Source organism: Blennius ocellaris, assembly GCF_963422515.1.
Source record: "Blennius ocellaris genome assembly, contig: SCAFFOLD_56, whole genome shotgun sequence".
NCBI lineage: Eukaryota > Metazoa > Chordata > Actinopteri > Blenniiformes > Blenniidae > Blennius > Blennius ocellaris.
In genome coordinates this window covers 239,878-252,377 of record NW_027661835.1, presented here as the reverse complement: position 1 = coordinate 252,377, position 12,500 = coordinate 239,878, and the positions used below count along the sequence as shown (strand labels likewise).

Here is a 12,500-nt window from a genome sequence, read left to right as displayed (position 1 = left end):
GTTAGTTTAATGTTCCACATTTAATATAAACGATAAATCTTTAATTAATGTTAAATAATAAATGATGTTTATTAATAATGAATTATTAAATAATAATTAATATTCATGTGTGTTGAGGAACATTGTGTGCAGCGGTCAGGAAGTAGAATGTCGTCTAAGTGCCTTCACAATAAGAGAAGAAACAAAGTAACTTCTTCTTAAAGGTGTGTTTCCTTCACAATAAGAGAAGAAACAAAGTAACTTCTTATTAAAGGTGTGTTTCCTTCACAATAAGAGAAGAAACAAAGTAACTTCTTCTTAAAGGTGTGTTTCCTTCACAATAAGAGAAGAAACAAAGTAACTTCTTAAAGGTGTGTTTCCTTCACAATAAGAGAAGAAACAAAGGAACTTCTTCTTAAAGGTGTGTTTCCTTCACAATAAGAGAAGAAACAAAGTAACTTCTTCTTAAAGGTGTGTTTCCTTCACAATAAGAGAAGAAACAAAGTAACTTCTTCTTAAAGGTGTGTTTCCTTCACAATAAGAGAAGAAACAAAGTAACTTCTTCTTAAAGGTGTGTTTCCTTCACAATAAGAGAAGAAACAAAGTAACTTCTTCTTAAAGGTGTGTTTCCTTCAGGCTGCACTCGAACGTCTCAAAGTGTCACAATGTGTCTTTTCTTCGTCTTCGTCAAAACAAGTGAACCATAAAGTCAAATCTTCACCGTAGAGGATCCACTTCCTGTAGAACCCAGACCGTCAAAGTAAAGCGTGTGTGTGTGTCAGGGTGAAGGAGTCGAGCGGCTGGCAGCAGGTCTTCACGTCGCCCCGTCTGGACTGGACCATCGACCGGGTGGCGCTCAACGCCAAGGTGCTGGGCGGCTCGCTGGGCGACCACGACAAGATGGTGGCCGTCGCCTCGGTAACCGAGATCATCCTCTGGTCCATCTGCGCCGACGGCAACGGGAACGAGATCGGTACGAGTCCCTGCTGGACCACGACTTTGCTAAGACGACTCGTCCACCAAGACGATTCTGACAACCCTTCTTTGGCTCTGGCATCTCTGACCCCTCGTCTCTGACGAGCCTGTCCCTCCTCTGACCCCTCGTCTCTGACGAGTCTGTCCCTCCTCTGATCCCTCGTCTCTGACGAGTCTGTCCCTCCTCTGGTCCCTCGTCTCTGACGAGTCTGTCCCTCCTCTGACCCCTCGTCTCTGACGAGTCTGTCCCTCCTCTGGTCCCTCGTCTCTGACGAGTCTGTCCCTCCTCTGACCCCTCGTCTCTGACGAGTCTGTCCCTCCTCTGACCCCTCGTCTCTGACGAGTCTGTCCCTCCTCTTACCCCTCGTCTCTGACGAGTCTGTCCCTCCTCTTACCCCTCGTCTCTGACGAGTCTGTCCCTCCTCTGACCCCTCGTCTCTGACGAGTCTGTCCCTCCTCTTACCCCTCGTCTCTGACGAGTCTGTCCCTCCTCTGACCCCTCGTCTCTGACGAGTCTGTCCCTCCTCTGACCCCTCGTCTCTGACGAGTCTGTCCCTCCTCTTACCCCTCGTCTCTGACGAGTCTGTCCCTCCTCTGACCCCTCGTCTCTGACGAGTCTGTCCCTCCTCTGACCCCTCGTCTCTGACGAGTCTGTCCCTCCTCTTACCCCTCGTCTCTGACGAGTCTGTCCCTCCTCTTACCCCTCGTCTCTGACGAGTCTGTCCCTCCTCTGGTCCCTCGTCTCTGACGAGTCTGTCCCTCCTCTGACCCCTCGTCTCTGACGAGTCTGTCCCTCCTCTGGTCCCTCGTCTCTGACGAGTCTGTCCCTCCTCTTACCCCTCGTCTCTGACGAGTCTGTCCCTCCTCTGACCCCTCGTCTCTGACGAGTCTGTCCCTCCTCTTACCCCTCGTCTCTGACGAGTCTGTCCCTCCTCTGACCCCTCGTCTCTGACGAGTCTGTCCCTCCTCTGACCCCTCGTCTCTGACGAGTCTGTCCCTCCTCTGACCCCTCGTCTCTGACGAGTCTGTCCCTCCTCTTACCCCTCGTCTCTGACGAGTCTGTCCCTCCTCTGACCCCTCGTCTCTGACGAGTCTGTCCCTCCTCTGACCCCTCGTCTCTGACGAGTCTGTCCCTCCTCTTACCCCTCGTCTCTGACGAGTCTGTCCCTCCTCTTACCCCTCGTCTCTGACGAGTCTGTCCCTCCTCTGACCCCTCGTCTCTGACGAGTCTGTCCCTCCTCTTACCCCTCGTCTCTGACGAGTCTGTCCCTCCTCTGACCCCTCGTCTCTGACGAGTCTGTCCCTCCTCTGACCCCTCGTCTCTGACGAGTCTGTCCCTCCTCTGACCCCTCGTCTCTGACGAGTCTGTCCCTCCTCTTACCCCTCGTCTCTGACGAGTCTGTCCCTCCTCTTACCCCTCGTCTCTGACGAGTCTGTCCCTCCTCTGACCCCTCGTCTCTGACGAGCCTGTCCCTCCTCTGACCCCTCGTCTCTGACGAGTCTGTCCCTCCTCTGACCCCTCGTCTCTGACGAGTCTGTCCCTCCTCTGGTCCCTCGTCTCTGACGAGTCTGTCCCTCCTCTGGTCCCTCGTCTCTGACGAGTCTGTCCCTCCTCTGACCCCTCATCTCTGACGAGTCTGTCCCTCCTCTTACCCCTCGTCTCTGACGAGTCTGTCCCTCCTCTGGTCCCTCGTCTCTGACGAGTCTGTCCCTCCTCTTACCCCTCGTCTCTGACGAGTCTGTCCCTCCTCTGACCCCTCGTCTCTGACGAGTCTGTCCCTCCTCTGGTCCCTCGTCTCTGACGAGTCTGTCCCTCCTCTGGTCCCTCATCTCTGACGAGTCTGTCCCTCCTCTGACCCCTCGTCTCTGACGAGTCTGTCCCTCGTCTGGTCCCACATCTCTGACGAGTCTGTCCCTCCTCTTACCCCTCGTCTCTGACGAGTCTGTCCCTCCTCTGACCCCTCGTCTCTGACGAGTCTGTCCCTCCTCTGACCCCTCGTCTCTGACGAGTCTGTCCCTCCTCTTACCCCTCGTCTCTGACGAGTCTGTCCCTCCTCTGGTCCCTCGTCTCTGACGAGTCTGTCCCTCCTCTGACCCCTCGTCTCTGACGAGCCTGTCCCTCCTCTTACCCCTCGTCTCTGACGAGCCTGTCCCTCCTCTTACCCCTCGTCTCTGACGAGACTGTCCCTCCTCTGACCCCTCGTCTCTGACGAGTCTGTCCCTCCTCTGACCCCTCGTCTCTGACGAGTCTGTCCCTCCTCTTACCCCTCGTCTCTGACGAGTCTGTCCCTCCTCTGACCCCTCGTCTCTGACGAGTCTGTCCCTCCTCTTACCCCTCGTCTCTGACGAGTCTGTCCCTCCTCTGACCCCTCGTCTCTGACGAGTCTGTCCCTCCTCTGGTCCCTCATCTCTGACGAGTCTGTCCCTCCTCTTACCCCTCGTCTCTGACGAGTCTGTCCCTCCTCTGACCCCTCGTCTCTGACGAGTCTGTCCCTCCTCTGGTCCCTCGTCTCTGACGAGTCTGTCCCTCCTCTGACCCCTCGTCTCTGACGAGTCTGTCCCTCCTCTTACCCCTCGTCTCTGACGAGTCTGTCCCTCCTCTGACCCCTCGTCTCTGACGAGTCTGTCCCTCCTCTGGTCCCTTGTCTCTGACGAGTCTGTCCCTCCTCTGGTCCCTCGTCTCTGACGAGTCTGTCCCTCCTCTGACCCCTCGTCTCTGACGAGTCTGTCCCTCCTCTGGTCCCTCATCTCTGACGAGTCTGTCCCTCCTCTTACCCCTTGTCTCTGACGAGTCTGTCCTTCCTCTGACCCCTCGTCTCTGACGAGTCTGTCCCTCCTCTGGTCCCTCGTCTCTGACGAGTCTGTCCCTCCTCTGGTCCCTCATCTCTGACGAGTCTGTCCCTCCTCTGACCCCTCGTCTCTGACGAGTCTGTCCCTCCTCTGACCCCTCGTCTCTGACGAGTCTGTCCCTCCTCTGGTCCCTCATCTCTGACGAGTCTGTCCCTCCTCTTACCCCTCGTCTCTGACGAGTCTGTCCCTCCTCTGGTCCCTCGTCTCTGACGAGTCTGTCCCTCCTCTGGTCCCTCATCTCTGACGAGTCTGTCCCTCCTCTGACCCCTCGTCTCTGACGAGTCTGTCCCTCCGGTCCTGCAGGGGTCTTCAGTCTCAACGTCCCTGCCGAGGCGCTCTTCTTCGTTGGTAACCAGCTGATCGCCACCAGCCACACGGGGAAGGTGGGGGTCTGGAACGCCGTCACCAAACACTGGCAGGTGAGCAGAACGAGTCTTACAGGAAGTGACTCGTCAGTCCAGGCCGGCGCCGTACGGAACTCTTCAGAAAGTCATTCTGGGACCCAGGTGGTCTGTTCCGGTCTGGGTCAGTCGGTCTGTTCCGGTCTGGGTCAGTCGGTCTGTTCCGGTCTGGGTCAGTCGGTCTGTTCCGGTCTGGGTCAGTCGGTCTGTTCCGGTCTGGGTCAGTCGGTCTGTTCCGGTCTGGGTCAGTCGGTCTGTTCCGGTCTGGGTCAGTCGGTCTGTTCCGGTCTGGGTCAGTCGGTCTGTTCCGGTCTGGGTCAGTCGGTCTGTTCCGGTCTGGGTCAGTTGGTCTGTTGCGTTCCAGAACCAGGACGTGGTCCCGATCAGCAGCTACGACACGGCCGGCTCCTTCCTCATCCTCGGCTGCAACAACGGCTCCATCTACTACATCGGTAAGACCCGGACCCTGAACGCACCGCGGGCCGGTCCCTGAACGCACCACGGACCGGTCCCTGAACGCACCACGGGCCGGTCCCTGAACGCACCACGGGCCGGTCCATGAACGCACCACGGGCCGGTCCCTGAACGCACCACTTACGTGTCTCTGCTCCGCCAGACGTCCAGAAGTTCCCCCTGCGGATGAAGGACAACGACCTGCTGGTGACGGAGCTGTACCGGGACCCTACGGAGGACGCCATCACCGCCCTCAGCGTCTACCTCACCCCCAAGACCAGTAGGCAGAACCACCCCCCCCCCCCGACCCGAGCTGCCCGCTGCTGCCCCCCCCCCCCCCCCCCGGGGCCCTGCCTCTGATCGGTCGCTCTCGTACCAGGTGACAGCGGGAACTGGATCGAGATCGCGTACGGGACCAGCTCGGGGACGGTGCGCGTCATCGTGCAGCACCCGGAGACGGTGGGGTCTGGTCCTCAGCTGTTCCAGACCTTCTCGGTCCACCGGAGCCCCGTCACCAAGATCATGCTGTCTGAGAAGCACCTGATCTCAGGTACGACGCCCGGCCGCCCCGTAGCGTCGCGATAGCATAGGGATAGCGTAGCGATAGAATAGGGGTAGCCTAGTGATAGCGTAGCGTGTAGTGGTAGCGCAGCGGTGGCGTAGCGATAGTGTAGTGATAGCGCAGCGATAGTCAGCGATAGCATAGCGATAGCATAGCAGTCCTTTGCTCCCATGCCGGAGCGTCCACAAACGACTCGTCCCGTTAGCGGTTAGCCGCTAAATCCAGCAGCGGTTGTTCATGATGCACAGCGATACCACAGCAGTAGCGTAGCGATAGTGTAGTGATAGCACAACGGTAGCATAGCGTAGCAAAAGTGTAGCCGTAGCGATAGCGTAGCGATAGCGTCGCGATAGCATAGCAGTCCTTTGTTCCCATGGCGGAGCGTCTGCAAATGACTCGTCCCGTTAGCGGTTAGCCGCTAAATCCAGCAGCGGTTGTTCATGATGCACAGCGATACCGCAGCGGTAGTGTAGCGATAGTGTAGTGATAGCACAACGGTAGCATAGCGTAGCAAAAGTGTAGCCGTAGCGATAGCGTATAGCATCGCGATAGCATAGCAGTCCTTTGTTCCCATGGCGGAGCGTCTGCAAATGACTCGTCCCGTTAGCGGTTAGCCGCTAAATCCAGCAGCGGTTGTTCATGATGCACAGCGATACCGCAGCGGTAGTGTAGCGATAGTGTAGTGATAGCACAACGGTAGCATAGCGTAGCAAAAGTGTAGCCGTAGCGATAGCGTAGTGATAGCGTAGCGATAGCATATAGCATCGCGATAGCGTCGCGATAGCATAGCAGTCCTTTGTTCCCATGGCGGAGCGTCTGCAAACGACTCATCCCGTTAGCGGTTAGCCGCTAAATCCAGCAGCGGTTGTTCATGACGCCCGCCTCCAGTGTTGACGACACCCGAGACCTCCTGTGTCGGGGCGACGCCCCCTGGTGGGCGGTCCTGCTTTGGACAACGAGTTTCAGAATCAACCAGGAATCAAATAATCAGGTGGTTTTTTTGCGACGATAGCGGCTAAACGTTTCCCAGTAAATCCCAAAGAACTGCGTAAAAAAAAATGTCCCTTATGAGACGAGAGTGACGTCTGACCTCCACCTCATGGGGGGTCGGAGGTTTTATAGTAGATTCCTCTGTGGTGTCGCTCCCCGATAGGCTAGTTATAGCATCGATACGAGCTAACGGCTAACCCGCTAGCGATGCTCACGCGGTTCAAATGTAGGAACAAATGTAGTGTTGGCGACGGTAGCGCTAGCTTGCGGAGGATCCGTGGTGTTAACCCCGCCCCCCTCCTCTCCGCCCCCCCCCAGTGTGCGCGGATAACAACCACGTCAGGACCTGGACCGTGACCCGCTTCAGAGGCATGATCTCCACCCAGCCCGGCTCCACGCCGCTCACCTCCTTCAAGATCCTCAGCCTGGACGAGGTGGACGGACACGGCGGCTGCAGCGCCGGCACGGAGATCGGTAACCACCGCCGCCACCACCGGGGGGCGCAGTTCCTCCACCGGCCAGCAGAGGCCCCTCCCCCTCCTCACCACCTCTGGTACTTCCAGGGCCGTACGGCGAGCGAGACGACCAGCAGGTCTTCATCCAGAGGGTCGTCCCCGACACCGACAAGCTGTACGTCCGCCTGTCGTCCAACGGGAAGAGGTGGGTCACGCTGGAGTTGCTAGTTAGCAGCAGTTAGTTACTAGTAACCTGCAGTTGGTTACTAGTTACCTGCAGGTAGTTATGAGTAACATGCAGTTAGCTACTAGTTACATGCAGTTAGTTACTAGTTAGCAGCAGTTAGTTAGTTACTACCTACCAGCAGTTAGTTAGTTAGTTACTAGTTACCAGAAGTTAGTTTCTAGTTACCAGCAGTTGGTTACTAGCTACCTGCAGTTAGTTACTAGTTACCAGTAGTTAGATAGTTACTAGTTAGTAGTAGTTAGTTAGTTACCAGCAGCTAGTTAGTTACTAGTTACCAGAAGTGTGTTACTAGTTACCAGTAGTTAGTTAACTAGTTACCAGCAGTTAGTTAGTTACTAGTAACCAGCAGTTAGTTACTAGCTACCTGCAATTAGTTACTAGTTACCAGTAGTTCGTTTTTTACTAGTTACCAGCAGTTAGTTAGTTACTAGCTACCAACAGTTAGTTAGTTACTAGTTACTCAGCAGTTAGTTACTAATTACCAGCAGTTGGTTACTAATTACCAGCAGTTGGCTACTAGTTACCAGTAGTTAGTTACTAGTTACCAGAAGTTAGTTACTAGTTAGCAGCAGTTAGTTAGTTACTAGATACCATCAGTTAGTTAGTTACTAGTTACCAGTAGTTAGTTACTAGTTACCAGAAGTTAGTTACTAGTTAGCAGCAGTTAGTTAGTTACTAGATACCATCAGTTAGTTAGTTACTAGTTACCAGCAGTTAGTTAGTTACTAGTTGGCAGCAGTTAGTTAGTTACTAGTTGGCAGCAGTTAGTTAGTTACTAGTTACCAGCAGTTAGTTACTAGTTACTTTACTATCACGCCTCACTGGACTGTGTCTCTCTGTCTCTGTGTGTGTGTGTCTCTGTCAGGGTGTGTGAGGTGCGCTCGGTGGACGGCTCGTCCATCACGTCCTTCATGGTCCATGAGTGTGAAGGCTCCAGCAGGATCGGCTCTCGGCCCCGGCGCTACCTCTTCAGTGGCCACGGCAACGGCAGCATCCAGATGTGGGACCTGACCACGGCCATGGAGATCGCCGGCAAGGTGGACATCCGAGGTGAGACCCCGCCCCCTCCCCCTGGCCCCGCCCCCTTCCTCCCCTCTTATTGGCCGCTGAGGGTCTGACGGCCTGTGCTTGGCTATTGTGGCAGCGCTGGGCGGCCCCACGGAGGAGGAGCTGCTGGAGCTGCTGGACCAGTGTGACCTGGCTCTGACCCGGACCCCCGACTCCACCCCCAGGGCCTCCACCTGCAGGTACCCCCACCTGCCTCCACCCACCGGGAGCCGCTCCCGGTCCCCTGACATCTAAAAGCGCCACGTCATGGGTTGTTGCGGCGACTAATGTTTACGTTTGTTGTTGTTGTTGTTGTTTACTTCGCCCCCCCACCCCCCTCCAGCCTCCACTCGCAGCTCACCGACGGCTTCAGGACGGAGCGCCTCCACTCCACGGGGGGACGGGGAGCGGTGGGTTCGTCCGCCTCGCTGTGCGGCAGCCTCCCGCGCCAGGCCCCGCCCCCTTTGCCCCTCGCCCGGCCCGGCAGGGACCCGACGCACGGCCCCGCCCACCCCCACCCCCACAGCCCCCGCCCCCTCCGGCACCCCCACCCGGAGCGGGAGGCGGTGCGGCGGGGCAGCTTCGTGGAGCGCTGCCAGGAGCTGGCTAAAAGCTCGGAGGCGGGGCCGGAGGGCGGGAGGCGGAGCCTGGCGGTGTGCAGCGAGCTGGAGGTGCGCTTCGGCCTGCGCGCGCCCGCCACCTTCTCTGTGTCGCCCGGCGCCCGCCCAGCCGCCCCGCCCTCCTCTTCGTCCTCCTCTTCCTCGCAGCGTCGGACCACGCCCACCTCCCCGACAAGCCCCGCCCCCTCCGGCCTGAGCCCTTCCTCCTCGTCCCTGACGCCCGCCTCCTCCCCCCGCCGGGGCGGCGCCGCAGCGACGCCCGCAGAAGCCCCAGCGCTGCCCGAGGCCGCCGCCACCACCGGTCCGGAGAGCAACGCTCCGCCTTCAGCCCCGCCCACCGCCCCGCCCACCGCCCCGCCCACCAGCCCCAAACCACACATGAACGAGACCAGCTTCTGAGCCGGCCTCTCTGGTTCCACAATCTTCAGTTTAACAAAAGATCAAAGTTTAACAAAAGATCAAAGTTCAACAAAACATCAAAGTTTACAAACACGTTTTTACATTAAAATGATTAATTTAAATTAGGTTTATTTTTAATTTTAGTATAAAATGTGAAAGTCTCACACCTGAACTAAACTTGTTTTTCTGTAAAGAACCTTTTTTTTGTTTCTTATATATTTTTGGTATCTGACTTTTGTACAAAACTTCATTGGAGATGTTTTTTCCAGATTATGGAATTTTTTATTTGTTTGTTGTTTTTTTTTCCAAAACAAAAATATAATTTTTTTTTTGTAATTCTTTGAAAATATTAGATTTATTTCAATTGAAATAATCTGACTTTACTTCCAAACGTCACAAAAGTAAACGAGTTAATTTCTGGTCGAGTTTCTAAATAAAACTCTTATTTTGTCTGAGAAAATGTGGGAAATGTTTAAAATTTTCACCGTTTTGAAATAAAACATGAATCTCAGTGTTAAAAAAAAAAAAAAAGAACTTTTGTAGTTCGGTCTTTTTTTATTTTCATTTTTTAAACTTCTTTCAAAGGGAATAACTTGTATTTTTTAATATTCCACTAAGTTTCTCTGCAGGTTTTCTGAAAATATTTCTAACATCGTTTCTCAAACTGAAACAAAAAAAGTTTATTAAAAAGAGAAAAATAATTCATCCTTGTCTGTTTTCATTCCACAAACTTTTTCTTGATACAAACAAAATAAATCCCGGAGGACAGAATGAGGACGGTTTAAGCCCCGCCCCCCCACCAATCAGCTGGAGTGTGTACGTGGTGGGAGGGGGCGGGGCTTAGGGAGGCCTTCACCGATTGGTTGTGAGTATCTGTCGCCTTCACAGACTTCAAAGCGTTTTAATGATGGGAAATAGAAAATCTGTGCTTCAGTTCAGTAAAATACTTTATTTACACAACACATTTCACGACTCAGCACATTTTTCTGTGTCGGATTTGATGACTGAGGAAAGTGTCTTTGATGTCTTTGAGGAAAGTGGTTTTCGCCGTCGAGAGACGCTCCACGTTCGACGGCAAGGGTCTGATGTTTCCCGTTTCCATATTAACTAGTCCAACACCCGCCAGCGACGCTGTGTTTACTCTTTGAGCTCACAGTGGGGGGGGGGGGGGATTGCCCCCTTTGTGACCCCGACCGGCCGTTCTTGACTATGGTGAGATGAGGCTCCGCCCCCCCCCCCTTGACTAGGCCCAGCAAGGCTCCGCCCCCCCGGTCCGCCTCACCTAACCAGTCCAACACCAGTGACGCTGTGTTTAGTCTTTGATCTCACAGTAGGGGGTCGCTGCGTGAGGCTCCGCCCCCTCTGTTTAACCCCAATCGGCCGTTCTTTACTGTGGCGAGATGAGGCTCCGCCCCCCCCCCCCCCGGTCCGCTTCACTGCAGCAGTGGGGGGTGACGAGGCGTCCAGCATCTCCGCCAGCAGCTTGTGCAGCGGGACGCGGCGGCGGCGCTGAGCCTGCCGCAGGGCGTTGGCGGCCCGCCCGGCGCTCTGACGCAGCAGTGGCAGGGTCATCAGGAGGCGGCCCGCCCGCCGGGGCTGGCGCCGACGCGCCTCGTACTCCTGCAGCGCCTCGTGGAGCCCGTCCTGGAACCGCTGCAGCGAGTCGGGACAGTCCACCGGGTCGGCGTCTGGCGGGCGACACGGGGAAGGGACACCTTCAAAGTTAAAGCTACCGAACCGCGGCGGCGGTAGCTAGTAGCTAGTCCGTGTTCGGTAGCTAGTTCGGCAGCTAGTCCGTGTTCGGTAGCTAGTCCGTGTTCGGTAGCTAGTTCGGCAGCTAGTCCGTGTTTGGTAGCTAGTCCGTGTTCGGTAGCTAGTCCGTGTTCGGTGGCTAGTTCGGTAGCTAGCCCGTGTTCGGAAGCTAGTTCGGTAGCTAGCCCATGATCGGTAGCTAGTTCGGTAGCTAGCCCGTGTTCGGTAGCTAGTCTGTGTTCGGTAGCTAGTTCGGCAGCTAGTCCATGTTCGGTAGCTAGTTCGGTAGCTAGTCCGTGTTCGGTAGCTAGTTCGGTAGCTAGTCTGTGTTCGGCAGCTAGTCCGTGTTCGGTAGCTAGTTCGGCAGCTAGTACATGTTCGGTAGCTAGTCCGTGTTCGGTAGCTAGTTTGGTAGCTAGTCCTTGTTTGGTAGCTAGTTCGGCAGCTAGTCCATGTTCGGTAGCTAGTCCGTGTTCGGTAGCTAGTTCGGCAGCTAGTCCGTGTTCGGTAGCTAGTCCGGTAGCTAGTCTGTGTTCCGTGTTTTTACCTGAGTTGGCGAGCGCCATGGCCTTGAGGGCCACCGCCTCCTCGGCGCTCAGCTGCATGGCGCGGGTACCGGGCCGCCAGGTGGCGCAGCGCCTCGTACAGCTCGCCGAGCCCCGCCTCCCGGCACCGCGCCTCGTCCAGCCACAGGTTGGCGGCGAACGCCAGCTCTTCCCGCGGCGCGGCCCGAGAGCGCCAGGCCACGCCCACCAGCACCGCCTCCATCCAGCCGCTCTGCAGCAGCGACGCCTGGTCCGCCAGCGGGAGTCCGGAGAACCCTGGTGGGGGGAGGGGCGGGGGGGGGGGGGGTCACTGGGAGTCACTACTTTCGTCTCCGTCGTTTTCAGCTGCTTCAGTCGTTCTTAGTCTGGTTCTACTGGTGTCCAGGGTTTCTGGTACTTCCTGGTTCTCTGGTGTCCAGGGTTTCTGGTACTACATGGTTCTCTGGTGTCCAGGGTTTCTGGTACTTCCTGGTTCTCTGGTGTCCAGGGTTTCTGGTACTACATGGTTCTCTGGTGTCCAGGGTTTCTGGTACTACATGGTACTCTGGTGTCCAGGGTTTCTGGTCCTACCTAGTTCTCTGGTGTCCAGGGTTTCTGGTACTACCTAGTTCTCTGGTGTCCAGGGTTTCTGGTACTACCTCTTAGTCTGGCATCCAGGGTTTCTGGTACTACCTAGTTCTCTGGTGTCCAGGGTTTCTGGTACTACCTAGTTCTCTGGTGTCCAGGGTTTCTGGTACTTCCTGGTAGTCTGCTGTCCAGGATTTCTGGTACTACCTCTTAGTCTGGTGTCCAGGGTTTCTGGTACTACCTAGTACTCTGGTGTCCAGGGTTTCTGGTACTACCTCTTAGTCTGGTGTCCAGGGTTTCTGGTACTACCTCTTACTCTGGTGTCCAGGGTTTCTGGTACTACCTCTTACTCTGGTGTCCAGGGTTTCTGGTACTACCTCTTAGTCTGGTGTCCAGGATTTCTGGTACTACCTCTTAGTCTGGTGTCCAGGGTTTCTGGTACTACCTCTTAGTCTGGTGTCCAGGATTTCTGGTACTACCTCTTAGTCTGGTGTCCAGGGTTTCTGGTACTACCTCTTAGTCTGGTGTCCAGGGTTTCTGGTACTACCTCTTAGTCTGGTGTCCAGGGTTTCTGGTACTACCCGGTCCTTCCTGGTTCTACTGGTACCTGGGATCTGCTTGGCCCAGCCGATCAGGACCAGCAGCTCTCGGTTCAGGA

General features: G+C 55.5%; 2 protein-coding genes across 2 annotated transcripts in view; one reads left to right on the top strand and one right to left on the bottom strand.

The window, feature by feature from the left end:
- Positions 1 to 9,630, top strand: part of shkbp1 (SH3KBP1 binding protein 1) — an 18,411-nt gene extending 8,781 nt beyond the window's left edge. Inside the window, exons 8-17 of the mRNA XM_080522295.1 lie at positions 762 to 952; positions 4,108 to 4,223; positions 4,570 to 4,657; positions 4,822 to 4,938; positions 5,038 to 5,208; positions 6,529 to 6,684; positions 6,774 to 6,870; positions 7,778 to 7,962; positions 8,057 to 8,159; positions 8,303 to 9,630. Coding sequence (XP_080378421.1) covers positions 762 to 952; positions 4,108 to 4,223; positions 4,570 to 4,657; positions 4,822 to 4,938; positions 5,038 to 5,208; positions 6,529 to 6,684; positions 6,774 to 6,870; positions 7,778 to 7,962; positions 8,057 to 8,159; positions 8,303 to 8,978 — 1,900 coding nt within the window. The 3' untranslated portion in view covers positions 8,979 to 9,630. The remainder of the gene's footprint in view (positions 1 to 761; positions 953 to 4,107; positions 4,224 to 4,569; positions 4,658 to 4,821; positions 4,939 to 5,037; positions 5,209 to 6,528; positions 6,685 to 6,773; positions 6,871 to 7,777; positions 7,963 to 8,056; positions 8,160 to 8,302) is intronic.
- LOC308148769 (estrogen-related receptor gamma-like) overlaps positions 9,421 to 12,500 on the bottom strand; it is a gene marked incomplete at both ends in the record, with an annotated part of 9,385 nt that continues 6,305 nt past the window's right edge. Inside the window, 5 exon segments of the mRNA XM_080522280.1 lie at positions 9,421 to 9,429; positions 10,416 to 10,666; positions 11,278 to 11,341; positions 11,343 to 11,551; positions 12,450 to 12,500. The exon segment at positions 12,450 to 12,500 is cut by the window's right edge and continues 90 nt beyond it. Of these exon segments, the coding sequence (XP_080378406.1) occupies positions 9,421 to 9,429; positions 10,416 to 10,666; positions 11,278 to 11,341; positions 11,343 to 11,551; positions 12,450 to 12,500 (584 nt within the window).